Source organism: Ctenocephalides felis, unplaced genomic scaffold (assembly GCF_003426905.1).
Source record: "Ctenocephalides felis isolate EL2017-DRISC unplaced genomic scaffold, ASM342690v1 CF-g0.4_SCAFFOLD_01886, whole genome shotgun sequence".
In the NCBI taxonomy this organism is placed as follows: Eukaryota; Metazoa; Arthropoda; class Insecta; order Siphonaptera; family Pulicidae; genus Ctenocephalides; species Ctenocephalides felis.
The window spans coordinates 68,720,212-68,740,278 of NW_020538040.1; the positions used below are offsets into that span (position 1 = coordinate 68,720,212).

At 28.6% G+C, this 20,067-nt stretch overlaps 1 protein-coding gene across 1 annotated transcript; it reads right to left on the reverse strand.

Annotated features, from left to right (window-relative positions):
- Window positions 1–288: 288 nt before the first annotated feature.
- LOC113375266 lies at window positions 289–3,608 on the reverse strand. The gene is made up of 4 exons (XM_026615208.1): window positions 3,364–3,608; window positions 1,970–2,178; window positions 1,148–1,362; window positions 289–465 (listed from the first exon to the last, which is right to left on the reverse strand). The coding sequence occupies exons 1-4, from the start codon at window positions 3,606–3,608 to the stop codon at window positions 289–291; spliced, it is 846 nt and encodes a 281-aa protein (XP_026470993.1).
- Window positions 3,609–20,067: the final 16,459 nt, after the last annotated feature.

Below are 20,067 nucleotides of genomic sequence, written 5' to 3' on the forward strand. Positions count from 1 at the left end.
GATTTTTTATTAAATAAATTGATGATAACATATGACATAGTTTTAATTACTATATAAATAATAAATAATTTATTAGTAAAATTAACACAATAAATAAGTTACTAACTAATCAGACATGAATACATCTTAAAACAGAAGACGATGAGTGATGAGTAAAAAAGTCTGTACAATAGCAAGGGTCTGATGTGTTTTTTCGTAGAATAGGAAGAACAATTAACATGGCATCAATCGGTCGTCATAGACGTCCATTTCATAAGATTTAGTGCTAAATGTCTAGAATTTGGTACGTTATTCTGGTTTTTGGCCACTGTATGCCATCGACTGAGCATCGAAGCTACGCGCGTATGGGTAGCTAGAGCTGCCAGATGAACCTGATGACCATCCTTGTTGTGTGGTGCCGCCGGAAGCCCAGCCGGAACTTGCTGGTGAGTAGCTTGACCATCCTTGGCTACCAGCGCCGGAGAACTAGGGAAAGTCGAAAATTGCGTCAGCATTGTCACAGTCGTGTCATCTTTACATATAATACTATTTGTGTCAACGATTAGACCAGTATTGTTTTAGGTTTTTTTTAGATTATTTTGATTAAGAATATTCGTCGGATTTACCTTATGTTTAGCGATGTTAATTTCACTATTTTAGTATTTGTTTGTTGAATTGTAAAAGAAACAGATAGTTAGCACATTCCAGAGTCATTGTTATGGTTCTTAATTGGTTGAATGATGACTAGAAATCGGTGGTAAAGTGCTACTGAAAAAACGATGAAACGTTCAATATTCATGCAATTTTTATGAAATTATATATGATTTTAGGTGTCTGAGAACATATTAGTTTCATTACCAGTTTTCATTGAAGAATTTAGAAATATATTTGTTTATTTCGCTTTATGATTTTCTATGTTTTCAAGACGGTCGATTCTAAACTTTAATTCCAAATATGAGCGCAATGTTTTATCAACCCTATTGTAATAATTAATATAGTTTTGTTCATAATAGCCAATTATTAATGCTTATTTTTCAAATAATCTATTACAAAAAATCTATCATTTTTGGAATAGCAAACAAACGTTATGAGCTACGTAATATTTGTTTTATTAAAAATAATGCTTTCGCTGCTCTTATATTGGGAATTATTATGAATATTTACTCACTTTTCCCAAGATGCTGGAGCTGTATCCGCTGCTTCCACCGAAAAGTTTTTGTACTGCGAGGACGGCAGCCAAGATGAAAGCGATCTTAGATACAATCAAAGCCTTAACTGCCAAGAAAGCGATTCCACCCAAAACTAAAGGAATGATGGCAACCAATTTAGCACCTACAGCCATGATGATGGGTCCCAACATTTTCTTCATTTTTCCTCCGCGACCTTTAATAAATAACAAAACATTATATTATTAATAATGAAATAATTCTTGTATGAATAACATTATTGCAACAACGTCAGATTGAGCATATATGTTGCTAATATGTGAAAATTGTTTTCATTGTGTTTCGTTCAGTATAAAGAGTCAAGTTCTTACGATTTAGGTCAGTAATTGTAATTTAATGTTCACGCAAACCATTTCGTAACAGTTTTTACTTTCTTCAGAATAATGAATCAGTGTGATCGCAGCATCTTCACTTTCGTTTTCTTAAATTCACTTTATACGATTTTTGTTGTTCAAATTCATTTGCATTATATATATACTTTCTTTTTACACACTATTCAGCTAATAAGGCAACTTTTATATGATATAAGATTCGTTTTTATATTATAAAATTATTATTTATAAACCTGTTTTACATTCATATCAGCGTACTAAAATCATTTGTACTACGCTATGGATATAATATAAAACATTATAATTAATTTGACGAACATCAAACAATAAGTCGAAATTGATGCTTTAGAATAGATATAAATAGCAATTAAATATTCGCAAAAATATTTTATTTGAGTAAGCGTTTTATGAATTAATTGATAAAATACTTACGTCCTTCTTCGATGGCTCTGGCTACGCTTTGGGCGGCATCTTCGGGTAATTTAACTTGGAGGCTGTGGCTGCTGATGAATCTTGAAGCGGCTTCAGAGATCAAGTCCAAAAGACGTGCATTCTTTTCTTCTCCATTCGTTGGCAATTTAGATGCAATTTCATCTTCACTTAAAGCTTTTCCTTCACGACTTACTTCATAGGCGCTGTCTCTGTAATGTAAATCGTACGTTTAATTCACTGATCGTTACTGATATACGATTGTTGTTTTTGGAAGTCTTACTTTATTCAAACATTTGTTTGATCTCAACAATTATAATGTTCGACTCGAGAGGTACTATTAACGACTTTGATTTGTTTATGCGTAGGCACATTGTATTAATAGTTCTTGACACAGAAGTTGTCAAGAGCAATTATGTGACCGAATGAGAACTTCCAACTGAAGAATTGAATTTTTGCTCGAGTTGAACGAATGGATAAGTATGTGCGAGAATTCGAAGCATTTGCGATATTATTCGAGATGATGTTTTTGAGAAGTGACACCTCGGACGAATTGGGCGTGTCGCGTATGAGTGTTCAAGTGAATAATAGAGTATTGTATTGCACGGTCATGTGGAACATGGTACATACAGTTATTGGCCCATTTCGCCAGCTATTTACATTGCGGTGTTAATTGTTCTTGCAAAGAAAACAATGTGCATGTAAATATCCGTTAAGCTATACATTCGATTGTGACATGAATGAGGAAGAATTTTTCCGCACTAATATTTTGTGAGCAGATTATACTAGCGAAATTTTTATACGTTAATAATTTCGTAAAAATAGAAATGCAATGATGCAACGCATTTTCATTTTCAATCAAATTTTACGAGAGCATGTTGATAATAATTGCAAAAAAGATTAAAACGAGAATTAAAGGACAACAAAAAATTGATTTTTGAAAACAACCGATATATTTTTTATAAAAAATAATTAAATATATAAATAATAAATTAACTATTTAATTTTCAATTGCGTGTTTTATATTTTGCTAAATTTTGATGTTTTTATTTTATATTCAGAACGGAAATAGTAAACGTCAGCTTTACATCTTTAGGTTAACTCAAGGTAATATTTTTACTTTGGAATGTTAATAATTTGCGTTAGGAATCGTTCGTTATATGTAATTCTAACAAATAATTTTATTAATTTAAATTTTATGTAAAAATGTTATCTGTTGTCAAATAATATAAATTGATAATCATCGTTTAGTAAGATATTTATTTATTTATTTTTTCAAATATTTTTAATTGTTTTCTAAATATAAATGATCAAAGATATTAAAATTAAAATAATATTATATATATATATATATATATATATATATATATATATATAATTAGATTTGCAAGCGTTACCTGTTGAATGAAACTCCTGGTAAGATTTCGATTTTTTGTTGTCGGGCTGCACGATCGAGCATGGCTACTCCTTTCACTGCTAGACAGGACGTCATGTCCTCGGCTCCGGCACAAGCCACGAGCGTCCTAGACATCCTGTCCCATGCTCCGGCATTGCGTTCCGAATCCCTCTCGATTTGGTTGTCAAGCACACTTGGGGCGGCAGACACAACCGCCAAAATAGCTGCGCACACAAAAATCCTCATATTTGGTTTTTTGTTTGGTATTTCTTCCAAAAAATATCGAAAACAAAGTCGTTATTTAAAACGTCCAAAGAATCGTTTAATTCGTTACAAAAAAAACTGAGTAGTCCTTTGTTGCACTTGACTCTTTGAGATTGGAGATGATTTTGATGATGATCATTCATGAGTTCAGTCTTTTTATACTCAAACCGTGGTCCATGTGGATGTTTATATATTTCATTTATTCTACAATATGTGCTCAAATGAAAAAGAAAGTGCCATATCGATCGACGTTAGTGCGACCGGGAAAGCAGATGGGGCAAAGAAGGCGGAGTTTCTATGTGTTCGTGCAAATGTGTGTGTACGTAGATTTTTTTCGAAACGATAGGAAATAGTTCCTTTTTTCAACATCTTCATAATACACCGGCACATAAGAAAACATTAGGCCCCCCTCCCCCGGCCGTCCGAAAGCAGGAGGTACGGTAGTGTCTGTTACACGTCGTTTTTAAACTTTCTTCAATTCAAACAACAATACAACTACTTTACATATTGGATTTGTCCTGTAATGAGTCAAAAGATTCAACGGCGACAGATTATACGACAGTTCCGCATAGTTCTTTTTGTTTTCAGAACATGAATATATGACGAATACAATTCGCATAAGGACTTGATGCCGGCGACCACGTGCCAATCTACATTGAAATAGAAAGTGCGCTGTACTCTAAACTCCGGCGATGCATCATTACGGAACAATTGACCATTATAAAGTTGATCATCCAGTTAGACATTTTATATAATCGCATATAATATGATCTCGATTACTTGATTACAGCGGATTACATTTTGCAGCTTTTGAATTTTCAACCGTAATGACGCATGAATGTTATTCATAAGTTTCTATTCGGCGATAAAACGAAATTCATTGAATTTCAATAAAATAATGGGATGATTTATATATATATATATATATATATATATATATATTTATGTATACGCGTTCTTATAAAATTTAGAAAATTATAAGTAAATTTAGCTGAAAATAAATTCATATTCGAAATTCTATGACATTTTCGAATATGAGCTAATTACAAAGCGGATATGATCTCATTTTTTATCTATTAAGAAAAATCAAAAACTATTTTTAATATGCAAATTTACAACAATTTCACAAGTTAAAATAATTTTACATTAACGCCGAGATTTTATATATAATATTATGGCAATTAGTTAACATTGAACTTTATTGAACATAATTGAAGGTTTAAAAATATTTGAAAATTTCACTAATTATTTTAAGCATTTTTTTAAATTTTCTTCAATAATCATTCACAATATTATAAAAGCAATTATTTATTACGTATATTCAGGGGGGCTAGGGACTTCTGGGACACTTTTTTTTTAAATAATATATCTTAAGATATACTGATCATATTTCTACGAAATAAAGATTGATAGATGCTGTAACTATTCCTCTGCCGAATAAAGTAAAAATAGTACAATGACTAATGGTAATTATTTCACAATTTATTATTTTCTACTGAAAGTGCCGTGTTACATTTACAAAAGTAAAAATTAATGTTTTATTGTTAAAGATTCTATTGAAAAAGGCCTGTCACTACTTACCCCTGTTACAGAAAGTCCTTAGCTCTTTTCTTTATTTTTATTTCTCTTTAACTTTTAGTAATTTTATTTTCGCCAATTTTGAACCAGGCAACGCATCTTTTCGCGGTAATTTTCATGCCAAGAATTAAATTGATTACTAGCACGTGTATATAGCTTATATTTCAATTGACGAAACTGAATGCATTTATATATATATATATATATATATATATATATATATATACATTCTTATTTTTTTCGACGTTGAAACATATTATTTTATCATGAATAAAAAATTATAACATACAAAATTATCTGATATTGCAATTATGCTTAATTCATCATTTATCAAATCCAACTGTGAACGATTTATAATTGTAGTTATGTTTTTTTGTTATTTGTTCATTGAATTTTTTAATTGAAAAATGTTTTAATTATGTGTATTGTTCTTACAAGTTTTTTTTCTAATTTTTAATCTTGAAGGAATTTTACGAAATAATAGGTACATTATTAAACCAATGCAAAATATAAATTTCATGGCTACATTTTTACAGAGATAATACTGTATATAACCTTAATCTGGTATTTCAACAGAAATATTCAGCAGCAGAGTTGGAATAACTATTCAATAATTTATCTCTTGTAAGTTTGTCTTTTCAGCTTAATTTACTTATTTATTTAATATTTTTTTATGTAAGGTTTTGTATTTAAAACTTTTTCTAATGTAAAACTAACAATAAAATATATATTTTTTAACAGAGAAACTCAATTGTGCTTGGTTGACTTTGTCTACCTAAGCACAAATATAATCTTATAACCTCTGCCACGGTCAAAGTTCAGTTAGTCCTTTTTACCCAACTTTTGTGTAAGCTTTTATAGAGGTTATATAAAATAAAACTGTTGCATCTAACTTAAAATTAACAATACATCTAATAAAACAATTAATAAAGGTTTACCTAAAAATTATATTTAGGGCTCGAAAACTAAACAATAACGACAGTGCTCACTACAAATAAACGACAGTGTTCATAACCAAAAAAACTAACAACGAAAAAAAAACATTTGTTATAGATTTTTAAACATTGCCATTTATCTTCTGATAGCGACGTGGTAAGGATCAAGGTAATGGCTGGTTATAAATGTTTTCTCTCGACTTTCAAATATTGTGGTTAAAAAAAATGTAATTTTACTCTCTGAAATATTGGTGGTGGACCTTTTTACCCGCGAATCTTTAGGCCTTGCTCTACCTTATATATATATATATATATATATATATATGTGTGTGTGTGTGTGTGTGTATTGAAGTAGGTATATGTGTATCTTACTAAATGTAAGCACGTACATAATGAGTTATCAAATCTTTCACATTCATACAAATTGTCGTAAAAGAAACGTTGACGTGGAAATGAAGCGTGTTGTATAAGACAAGCGAGCAAAGCTCTCACTCATTATCAATACGGAGAAAATTAGAGGATGAAATAAAAACAAAAACCAAAAAAAAACTAAAAAACAAAAATGTAAGTTCTCGTTTAATGGGTTTGGGCGAGCGCGGGTCGAAGACACGGGCGCGACCTTGACACACTGCTTCAACGATAAGTCGATCGGTCAGTCCCACGAACCCGCGTCGGGCCCGGATCCTCGCAGCGGCTCCGCAACGGTGGGTCGGTAAAACGAACTTGTGGTGCGTGGCAACGTGCTTAAGGAAAATGACAGGATCTGCCAAAAACTAATCAGCACGTCTCCCATCAATAGGAATCGAATGTTTTTTAACTTCCCGTAGGGTAAGTTATAGTAATCGCAAAAAATCGAAAATGAAAATTTTTGCATTTCTCGACGTTTCAAACGTTTCTGAATATTTGGGCATACTTTAGAAAAAATCGATGTATGTGTGTTCGTGTGTGTGTGTGCGTGTGTGTGTGTGCGGATACAAATTTTCGTCGACGATTTCGAGAACACCGATCAACCGATTTAAATAATTTAAAAAACATTCGATTTGTATTGATAAGGAGACGTGCTGATTAGTTTTTGACGGAAGCAGCCAAAAATGGTAACTCAGTTCTTAAGAGAACGGAGCGTCCGATTTGAATCATTCAAAAAACATTTTACTTGTATTGACAAGATGAAGAACTGATCAAATTTTCATGAAGGCAGGTCTAGCAGTTTCGGAGATCTAATGAAAAAGTAAAACAAAAAGCCATTTGGCGGTCAAAAATGATCATTAGACATATGCACATCAAATTATCAGGTTTTATAGAGATTTTAACAATAAGTATAAATTTTGTTTACATTCCTATGAGTTCCGTACCAATGTTTATTTAGACGGCGACACGGCGCTTACGCGCTTTGACATTTCGTCTCTATGCTGTTAAAGTGGTACGATTGCTTTGAAAAAAAGTTCAGAGTTTCCAAACTATGCCAAAATAAAGAAAACTTTTTTTTTCAAACAATTTTTTTTTTTGTTTCTCAAAAATCTAATTTTTTCGAAATAAATTTTTTTCAAAAATGTTAATCGCTTTTAAAAAAATAATAGTTTTTGGTACGGGAAGTTCCAGCAATTTGCCTTAAGGCACGATGCCTTAATTGCCTTAAGACAGAATTCTACTTACAGCTAATTTAATCATTCAAATCGGTTGAACGGTAGTCTCGAAATTGTGGACGAAAATTTGTACATACATAGATACTACGCAAACACACAAGTGCATTCAATTTTCTAAGGTACGCCAAAATGATCAGATAACTATAGGTACTGGTAAAATCAAGAAGTCCAAGTTCTCAAATCCTCCAAGCAGTACTTTAATTACATGGTAATTAACTCTTTCTAATGTAGGTGAAAATAAGTCTTGTTTAATGTACTAATTGTATAGACATTTGAAAATAAAATGACAAATTTTACAAATGAACATCACAAGTTTGCATTTACACTACACATACACACACACATACTTATCATATATATGTATATATATACACACATATATATATATATATATATATACATATATATATATATATATATATATATATATATATATATATATGTATGGGTGTGTGTGTGTTCATACAACATTGAAATTTATCTTTATTACAAATAGGTAGTACAATATTGTCATTTTTCAGATCAATTTCTCTTACCTTCAGCAATATATTGAATCTTAGCAAATGAACCTAACACAATTTACAGTCATGTAAATAACGCATCTGAATGCTATATTTTCAATATTTATTTTAATAAATATTTTAAAACTCCTAAAATGCAGATTTGTAATCTGAATTAAATGAAATGTAGTGTGAGAGATTTTTCGATGCTACTTTACACACCATTGCCCAATTGTAAACTTGGCATAATATAATATCTTAATTAAATCGACAAGGAAAATTTGCAAAGGTTTATAATTTATATCTAAATCAAAAAGTTTGTACATTAAAAACACACACTCACACACACATATATATATATATTTATATATATATATATATATATATGTGTGTGTGTGTATAGATACACGTAAAAGACAATTTCATTAACGCAATATATATAACTTCATTTTTGATGATTTATGCTCAATGTATTATCACTTTTTGTTAATATACTGTATTATAACAATTGAAAATAAAAAAATCAAACGTAATGTTTCATTGATGATGATTAAAATTAGAGCAACGATCAATTTAATTAATTTTATTATTAATATTTAATTAAATTAATTTAATTTATTATTATTTATTGTTAATATACTTCATTATAACGATTGAAAATTTAAAAAATCAAAAATAGTGTTGTATTGATGATAATTAAATTTATAGCAATGATCAATTACATACAAATATAATTTCACAAATCAAGTTGTTTGAGAGACTCTGGTGTAACATTCCAGTACTCGTCTTCCAAGTGAAAACGTAACCGCCGTCAATAACCTGAAAAAAATGGTCAAAGATACACCTCATATATGCTACACTTGTTAGAAATTAACACTTCCGTATAGGTTTGGTCCAGAGCATAATCATATCACTTATTCTATATGAAAATTAGACAGAGCCTTTTAACAATACATATGTAATGTTCGTTTTTTTGTGATTTTGTATTTGTTTGGTTTGTTGTTTAAAAAAATAATATTAATAAAAATATAGTCTCGTAAAAATTGCATACTCATCATGCCGTACAAATATCTATTTTTAAAAGGATCTAATTTACTACAATTACGCTAATATTTAATTGTTAAAATCATCTTCTACAAAATTAATTGCTAACATTAGCATATTTTAACGATTTATTTATTTCTAAGGCAATTTTATAGAAAAATTGAGGAATTATTGAACAGCATTAAGCGGTTCAATTAGATTTAAAATAATATCACATAAATAATGAAAATTTAGCATTTTTTAAATTTAGCTTCTAAAATTTAGAATAAAAAATGCACAGGTTTGATATGTTATTTTCAATTTTAAAGAGATTTTACAAAGTAATAGCTACATTATTCAACCAATGCAAAATATTAATTTCATGGGTACATTTTTTACAGAGTTAATCCTGTATATAACCTTGATCTGGCATTTCGTCAGAAATATTCATCAGCAGTGTTGGAATAACTTTTCATTTAATTTATCTCTTGTGGAATTGCTTTTTTAACTTAATTTATTTTTATAAAAAAGTCTTGTAAACTAAACAATAATGCTCAAATAATACTTTTATTATGGATTTTCAAACATTGCCGTTTATCTCCTGATATCAACGTCGTATGAATCAAGGTAGATGATTGGTTATAGATCTTTTTCCTTCTACTTTCAAATATTGTTGCTAAAAAATTCTTAATTTCACTTGTTTTTGAGATATAGGTGGTGGACCTTTTTCACCTGCGGATCTTTGAGCCCCTATTGAAGAGTAATAATAAAGATTAACAATTTTACTTTGATATTAAAGATCGTATGATTTGAAATTCCTCAACAATAGTACGGAAATTTCATAACTAAAATTATATAAATTATTAAATTCTTCGTAAATTCGTAAATTCTCTTTACGAAAAATCTTATAATTTTAAATTTTCTAAAAGTACTCTAAACATATCAAAAGGTTTTGCAACATAAACATTTAAGAAAATTATTCTCAGTTTTGGCATGTAAAACATTTTACTTGTTTTGACAAAATGAAGAATGAAGAACTGATTGAATTTTTGGGAAGGCAGGTCTAGCAGTTTGGGAGATCGAGTAAGAAAAGTAACAAACTATGCCATTTTGCGGTCTAAAATGATTATCAGACATATGGACCTAAAATTATCCGATATTTTATCGAGGTTTCAATAATAAGTATAAATTTTCTATGGGTTCCGTACGAATGTTCATCCGTTAGACTGCGACGTGGCGCTCACGCGCTTCGATATTTCTCCTCTAAAACAACTTTGAAAACAAGTTAAAATTTTTTAAAAAAAATCAAAATATAAAAAAATCTAATTTTTCAAAAAAGTCTTTTTTTTTTCAAAAATTACAAAGTTTTCAAAAATATCTTTTTTTCAGAGTTTTCTAAAATGGAAAGATTTTTTAAAAAATTTAATTTTCTATCACGTGTTAAAAATTTTGATTGCGCTCAGAGCAGCACGTTTTCTTTTCGTAGACAAATAGTTTTCGTTTTTCAGCGCAGAGAAAGTTGAAATTTCAATACTATTTAACACAACTTATACCGAGTCGTCTATTTCACTAGCATTATATATATAATTAGTATAATGAGTACATCCTATGTAATGTTATCGACAAAACAATGCTAACATAGGTCGGATACACCGCACACGACAAACGTTTTCATTATCTATGCACTAAACTACTAGAGTAAATAATTGTTGTATGCATTACAGGCAAAATTTATTAAAAGCTTACCAATTGTATGAAAACTAGTGATTTATAGAATTGTGCCTCATAGAAAATTTTATGGACCTTCCGATCAATGAATAATTATTTGAAAATTATACTTAATTATTTAAATTTTGAAATTTACGAAAAAATCATATGGAACGTTAAACCGAAACAAACTATTTTTAATAAAATTCAATTCTGTCTAATTTCAATAAATTTGAATCGTTGTAAAAATTTTGATTAATTTGAAACTGCTGAAAAATTGAAATATATCAATTCATTAATTTGAAACTGCTGAAAATCAAATTATTTTATAATATTTATAAAAAGATCAAAAATTCATTTGACAATAATTAAAATCAAATATTTTGTTAATAACATTATGAGCCATGTAAAGTTGTATAAACAAAACTCGTTTATTAACTTCCCGAAGGAGAAGTTTATGTTTTCATTAAAAAATCCGATTCGCTAATTTTATGTTTTCTCGGCGTTTCAAGCCATTCTAAATCGAATGAGACCAGGAAAAAGTGTGCGAGCGTGTGTGTCTGTGTGTGTGTATGTATGTGTGTGAACAGATTATTTGCCGTAAATCGACATTTTCTCAAAAACGGCTGGACCGATTTCAAAAATTTAAAAGCTATTTGATGTATCTCGATGAGGACAAGCGTTTATCAATTTCACGCGACGATAAGCTGAGCCGTTTCTTTGTAAATATCAGAAAGTGAAAAATTTTTCGTCAACGTTTAGCTCTAAATTCTGAATCGATTTCAAAAAATCAAAAACTGATCGAAAGATATTGGTGGGAAATGATACTGATTAGTTTTAGGTGAAAATCTACCGGGCCGTTTTCTTGAAATTAACTGTTGAAAAAAAATTGCCGATTTTTATGAACTTTTTTCTGGAAATAGATATTATAGTCTTATAAATATAATAAAATGTTACGGCCCTACGACTAATAGTTTAACATAGACAATTTTTTTTATCAAAAATTGCTTTTGTGATGTGATGAGTCTAACATTACCATTTAGTTCATTAAAATTTAAAATATTCAGCGACAATTTTAGGGCATACAAGCACGTGTCTGTGCAATATAATATATATATATATATATATATATATTATATAATTACAGTTAATTTAAATGTGTGAGATAAATCAATTGGAAATCGCAAGGGTTATATTTAATTAAAAGCGATGACTTTATTTTTGAAATAAATAATTGAAAATTTTATCTAAATATCTAAATTTCAATTTCGATTGCTTAAGTTAATTTTTGCACATTTTGGGAAGTTCATACAACTTGCCTTAAGGCTAAATGCCACTTTCAACTAGTTTAATTTTAATATCATATGCAAAGAAAAAAAAGTTTAATTATTAGAGTTAGAACTAGTTGTGTAAATTTTATTTTTAACAATTATTTATTATTTTGATTTATTGTGAATATTATTAATAATATTTATGTGAATATTAATAATATATTTAGTTAAAATTTATTGAGCTTTTAATTAGTATTGTGTTTAACGTTTTAAAATGAAAAAATCTTAAAAAATAATGAGGTTTATTATTTATTAATTCACATATAAATAGTAAAAACAATTTATCTTGATTAGTTAATAATTATTAGAACTTCAATGATATATGGTATATTATATAAATATAATATCATCTTCTATAATATCACATTCAGAATTGTTCTAATGTATTCAGAAAACAAGCTTTATCGTAAATTTCTGATGACACAAGTAGGTTAATCGAAGATCTCTGAAAACAAAAGTTTTATTGACCCGATAATATGCTTCGGTATATGGATACAGGTTACATAAGCTTAATTAATGTAAAAAAGCCGCCAAAGTAAATCAGTTTGTATAAGCCTATAAAAATGCATTTTATCAGAGACGTATTGATGGTAACATACTTTTATAAAAGAATATGAAAATTTTCAGTTTAATTTAAGTTGAGCGCTTTCGAAATACTATGCAAAACCTACTGTAACATAATAATATTATGATATTAAAATAAAAATATTTTATTTAATTTTCTTGTTTTCAACGGCATTAATACTGCATTCAGACTGCGTTATAATTGATTGATGAATTTATCACAGGTGTAGAAGAAAAAATCGACCAAGCTATTTAATATATTTAACTTATCTCTGTTGATATCGATAGCATTCAATCAAAGCCCCCCCCATTTCATTTTAATAGTAGGGAAGATAGGGGCTATTTGTAACAGGGGTAACTAGCAACAGGCGTTTTTCAATATGATCTTAAACGATATTAAACCTTTCCTCTCGCGAATTCTGTGATTTATATGAATTTTGCCGCCGGAGTGGCGCACCGAGTGGAAAGGTTTAAACTCTTTTTTTGTGTCCAGTGGACATGTAAACCGTCCTTCAACATTGCCATAGCTACTGCCGACGCAATTAACAGAACTGTGCAGATGCGTCAATTTTATGTAATATAAAATGGTACTATTTTATATATCTAAATTTGTTTCAATTTTATCGAACTTTAATAATGTGTAACATTTTTGTTATTACTAGATTGTTTAAATAGTTATCTTGATTATTGTAAAAAAAATCACACCTGATGCTAGTTGTAACATACAAGAATTATATACAAATTTAACTGGACGAAGGTCAGTTTGTAAGATGTCGGCACAGGAAAATTGTGTTACAGGATACACTATATTATTTATGGAATTATTTTTACTTGATTTGGTAAAGGAATAGTTAAAGAATCTATCTAATTTTATCTCGTAGAAATATAATCAGTGAACCTCAAGATATATTAATTAAAAAAAAACTGTTACAACAAGCCACTAGCGCTTCTATATTATTATATATTCAATATAATTTTTAAGTTGCTCAAAATATTATCTAAAAATAGAAAAAATATTATGCAAATATTAGAATGATTATATTCAAATAAAATGATAAGTTATAATACTTAATTACGTGGAGTGTAGTTGCAGCGCTATAGATGTCTTCTGCAAAATTATTGATTAAAATAATAACTAATAGCGTATATAAATTACAGTGAATAACATTTAATATATAGTTGCTTTTTTAAAAATAACTATTATTTTATAAAATCATTTCAAAGATAGTAAAACTTTTATCTTACCGGTTTCGAAATGGTCTCTACACGCGCACGGATCTTCTTCGATCGAAAGTCAATGGACTGGAGAAAGACATAAGTCGATGCCGGAAACTATTACCGATGTTATATCAAACCAGATGAAAATACTATACCTTGACTAGTATTAACTTCTTTTTTTTTGAGAGGAAGAGCGTGTTGAGACTTTTATTTACAAAATATTAATTGAAATGTTTAGAATTTTCAACTCGAATGGTATTTCACGACACTTTTTTAATATTTTTCTTCATTTTGTGTCATTTTTTTGAGTTCCGTACCAAGATTTTTGGTCTTGAAGTTTATTTATATGGTTTAAACAAATGTCCTAGACATTTTCGACAGTATGGAATAGCCGATTTGAATGGCACGTTCCGTAGGTATGAAGCGGTTTCGAAGGAATGGAGCGCAAAGGGTGTAAAAGTGGTCATGCAGTTTTTGACAGAACGGATCATCCGATTAGATTAATTTAAAATACCTTTTGCTTGTGTAGACAGTGTGCAAAAAACGCTTTTACAAAAAATTTCGTAACTTTTGAAAATTTTCAAAAAAAGTCAAAAGTTTCAAAAATTCAAATTTTCGAGATTTTGAAAAAAATTTAAATTTTGAAGAATATCAAAAATATCAAAGTTTTAAAAAAATCGATTTCTTGGGAATATTTCGAAATGTTCAAAATAACGAATATTTTTAAAAATTTCCAAATTCTCAAAAAATTGTTTTTTTCTAAAAATTAAAAAAAAAATCGAACTTTTGAAAAATATTCATAATTTTGAAAAAAACTCAAAATTATCAAAAAAATCAAATGTAAAAAAAATGAACAAATTTCTTGTAAGCATACACACAAGTTGTTTGTAGAATACGCTCGTCGCCCAAAGCACTTATAAATTTACAGTATGTATTTATGATAAATAATCTATTTGAATTTATTTAAAATAGTTATTGATTACTTTCATTCCTCGAATGTTTAATTACGGTACAGGAAGTTCCAGCAATTTGTCTTAAGACACGTTGCCATGCACCACAACTATCATTCTCCCTAAATGCACATACAGCATAGGTATTTAAATTAAATACATACAAGCTGCAAAACCACCAAAATTGTTTACTAATATAATATACAATTTAATAATCTATATTAATAGGAATTATGAAATAAATATAATATAGGGAAGGGCGGGACACAAAGGTCCAATTTTATTGTAATCAATTATTCTGTGTAAGTGAACCAAATGAACTACATTTCAATACACAACACGTATCAAACAAATAATTATCGAACTATGTTCAGTAAAATTGCCAGTTAATACCTAATTATAAAAATGTGTTTTTTCACTATTTTCCTAACATTTGTCATCTGTCCCATTTCACCCCAAATGCTGGGTAAGTACTACTTTAGAAAATTTAGACGCGGAATTTTAATGTTAAAGTTTCTCCACCTGTTGGATAACCGGTTGACGTAAACTGGTGAATCACATCACATGAGTTCTTTGAGAGCTTAAATTTATCATCTATATAGCTTTTTAGTATTTGTGAATATTTAGATCATTAATTAATAATTTTTTACATTACATTTTGAATAACCTAGATCGAATGAGTAACATTTTATAGCGCGATTGTGACTTCAAAGTTTTTTGTATAGAAAGCATAAGTATAAAAATGCAGAGAGGTAACACAAAGTTGAATATATAAATTTTTATCAAACGAGACTTTAATTTGTTTGAATAATATTGATGCTTAATCCATGTAAAGCGCAAGCATAACTGTGTAATGAACTAAAAATATTTGATTTAAAATATTTTTATTTTTGTTACAGATTATTTAAGCACACAATACTTTTGTGTTCTGTAATACTAATTGCTAATTGACTATCAATTAATAACAGTTATGTTCATTGCTATATGATACATGAGAAATGTATTTTTAGATACTAATTTCCTAATACCATTCGTAGTCTACTTGGTGGTCCTACATCTATATTAGAAATTCGACAATTTCAAGTGTTAGTGTAAGAGATTCAATCTTAAATGTAAACATAAAATGTGAAAGTTTTTCAAATAAATCAGTACATTCCTTAGTAATACATTTCATATAGTTGTAAGATTACCGAGAAAAATTCTTCTGGTATACTTTTATTTTTATTGTATTTGATATCATATGGAATATGATGTCAATCTTCTTTTTGATATATTTTATTGTAGGTAGTTCATTTTGAAGCATAATATTAAATGTTTATTTTATTATTGTTATTTTATTTTAATTACTTAAATTTTAATCTGTCACACTTAGGATATTCAGTAATTGTTTTGACTTTTTTATTATATGGATGTTGAATGGATGGCAACCAGTTATGACTAATTTTCTATACTCGAAGTATTTGCTGACATTTTTATTATATATGCAACTATACCCACGAGAGGCGATTTTTACTTAAAGCTATATTTGAGATCTATAACCTCAAGTAGAAATTTGACATCAAAGTTGCCTGATGTCAGGCTTGGCGGTAGCGGGAAATGTTTAATTTTTGTCTGAAATATACATTGTGTTTTGCAAATGTTTAAGATACCAATACAAAACACCAATATTATAATTAGCAAATCATCATTTGCACTTTTATCTTTTTGTCTCTGAAACTATTGCATCTGCCTTTATCTAAACCCAATCAAGGTTTTAGTCGGTCAATAAGAAACGAATGTTCATTGAATTATTGAAAATAGTTGATACGTTTTCTAGAAAACTTTATAGAATAAATATATCATGCATGTATGTATATGTAATACATACTTTACATGCATACACAAACTTCACAAGATTTTTCCTATGGTATTTTAAAAATTTTCGTTTCTTGAATATAAAAATTATTGTCGATTTTTAACTGTTTCAATACATTCTTCCAAAAATTGAATATTTATAAAAATTAATTATAAATGCAGAATTGTTTGATTTTTATATAAAGACGGTATAAGTTTGTATTATTTTTTACAATTTGAAATTTCGTGGCATTTATACAAAATTTGTTTGTAATCATCGCTGAAACATATGATATTGTGCGTTGCCATACAATACTGAAATTTTTTAGACTTTATACAAAATAACTTTTTTTTAAAAAAAAAATACAACAAAATTTTTAAGCGCATCAATATTTTCATTTTTTAAATCCATTTTTTGCGAAAACGTAATATTTACCCTTACAAAATAAGGTTAACATCTGTTTAAATTTTTGGATTTACTTTATGGGGAAAGAGTGCTTTTTGCTTGAGGTTCATGAGTATATGCATATACACACAGTATATATTAGTTAGATTTAAAGATCGGACGTTATATCAAAAAAAAAATCTGAATGGCTAACATCCTAACAGTTTGAAATTGTGTACTTAAATATATATATATATATATATATATATATATATATATATATATATATAATTATCAGAAGACACACTTTGTACGGTTTACTGGATATAATACCTTTATTGCAGCTTACTGAATTGCTCAAAAATGTAATTTTATTACATTAGTTCTGGATATTATTTATTTCGCTAATTAATCTCTAATTTTGTGTTTAGTCTCTATACTGTTATATTTGTAACAGTAATTAGAACTTAAACAGTCCTATGAGCTTTTGTGCACTTCTTGTACGCAGTGGCTTCTTTACAGATGGCAACCTCTACAATTATTCTATCTCTATGTGATGATTTTTATTCTTACAATTAATGTAATGGTGATGACTATATTATTTATGCTGTAATGGGAAAGGACTCTTTTCACTAGGAAACACATTGCTATTTATATTTTTAAATAAAAACGATATTACTTCCGCTTGACATCGTGCTGTCTTAGAGGCAGGCGAATCTAAGAATTTCTGTTTGAAATCCTATAGCTCTAACTATTAATCGACGGGAAAGCCATTGATTTAGCAATATTAATTATTATTATTCTCGCTTCCCGGAACTTTCTTTCGTACTAGTTTTCTATGGAGGACATCAGTCTTGTAGAAGAATTCGTCTTAAATTTTTCTTATTGTGACCACGAAAAATGTAATACAAATCGCATTGAATATTTGTATGACGCGTATTGTGCTCGCCATCGGATAACAATGCGCCATTGGAGAAAGTGCAAATATGTAAACAAGGCCTTACTGCCTCAGACAAGATGAAACCAACACAAATTATCAGATGCGGAACATGGACCTAACTTCTGCTTTTTTAATGTTTTGTATTACAAAAATAATACATTTCCTAAGAAAGCTAATTGCTGTTACTCTTTTTGTAAATAAATATTATATGTATAAAACAGATTGAAGTTTCAAATCGGCGTGGAAAGTATACGGAAAATTTATACTGTAAAAAAGTTAATAAAACTGAAACTGTTCAAAAATTTAATTTTTTTTTTTTTTGTTCTGTAGTGTCTTTTTGGTTTCAAAAAACAAAATACGATATTAACAAAATTAATAGGCTTAATGTGCGCGGGTAAGAAGGTCCACCACCGATATTTCAGAAACAAATAAAGTTAAGAATTAAGAAGAAAAAGATGTATAATCATCCATTACCTTGATTCTTACGACGTTGCAATCGGGAGATAAACCGCAATGTTTGATGTTAATGTTTGAAAATCCATAACAAAAGTATTTTCTTTCACTGTTAGTTTTTCTGGTTGTGAGCACTGTTGTTTAATTTACGAGACATTTATGCTATTTTTAAGTATTTGATTTAAGTGAACGTTATTTAATTGTTTTATAAGATGTGTAATTAACTTCCCGCAGGGTAAGTTATAGTAATCGCAAAAAAATCGAAAATGAAAATTTTTACGTTTTAAAGGTTTGCGAACATTTTTGCATACCCAGAAAAATGAATGTGTGTGTGTATGTATGTTTGGATACAATTTTTTTTCCTACGATTTTGGGCGCACGGATCAACCGTTCCGAAGCTATGGGGCAAAAAGTGACAAAAATATTAATTCAGTTCTTAAGAGAACTAACCGTCCGATTTGAATTATTTACAAAACATTTTAATTATATTGACGAAATGAAGAATTGGTTAAATTTTTGAGAAGGCAGATTCAGCGGTCTCGAAGATTTCGACAGTTTAAAAATGAATATATTGATATGCGTTTTTGTATACAGTAACTATAAAATTTAATTATAATTTTATAAAAATATATTTATTTTTAATTTGTCGAAATCTTCAAACTGTAAGAAATATATCCTCAGATGGATTCATTTACGGTATCTCTTCTTAATGTAAATATTTTTGAGTGTTTTGAACGATAAAATCGTCATTGTATATTAGTTACATGAACGAATACATATATAGTAATTATAATTATCTCTTTGAAAATATTTAAAACAATTGTTATTAATCATTGATCAATAAATTGATTATTAATTTTTTTTGCACGAACATTTAATTCTGGTACGGGAAGTTCCAGTAATTTGCTTTAAAGCACGATGCACTAGTTTTAAGTTAAACTGAACTTTTTTTTACATTACCTCTATAAAAACTTACACATGGGTGGTGTATAAAGGGTCTACTGAACCATTACCAAGGAAAAAGGTGCAAACAATAAAAGTGAATAATAAAATAAATTAAGTTAAAATAAACTATTTTACAAAAGATAAATTATATGAATAGTTAACCAACTCTGCTGATGAATATTCCTGAAAAATTACCAGATCAAGGTTATTTACAGTGTAACTCTGCAAAAAATAAGCCCTTGAAATTTATATTTTGCATTCGCTGAATAATGTAGGTAATATTTAAAAATAAGACATTGGTGGCTAATTATGGCCCACCAAAATAATGCATAAGAAATCAATGGGTGGTTTTCTGTATAAGTTCTCAGTGTCTTATCATGAGTGTTATATGTGAAGTTTATTATGAGAAATACAGTTTACAGAAAAATTTTAGAAT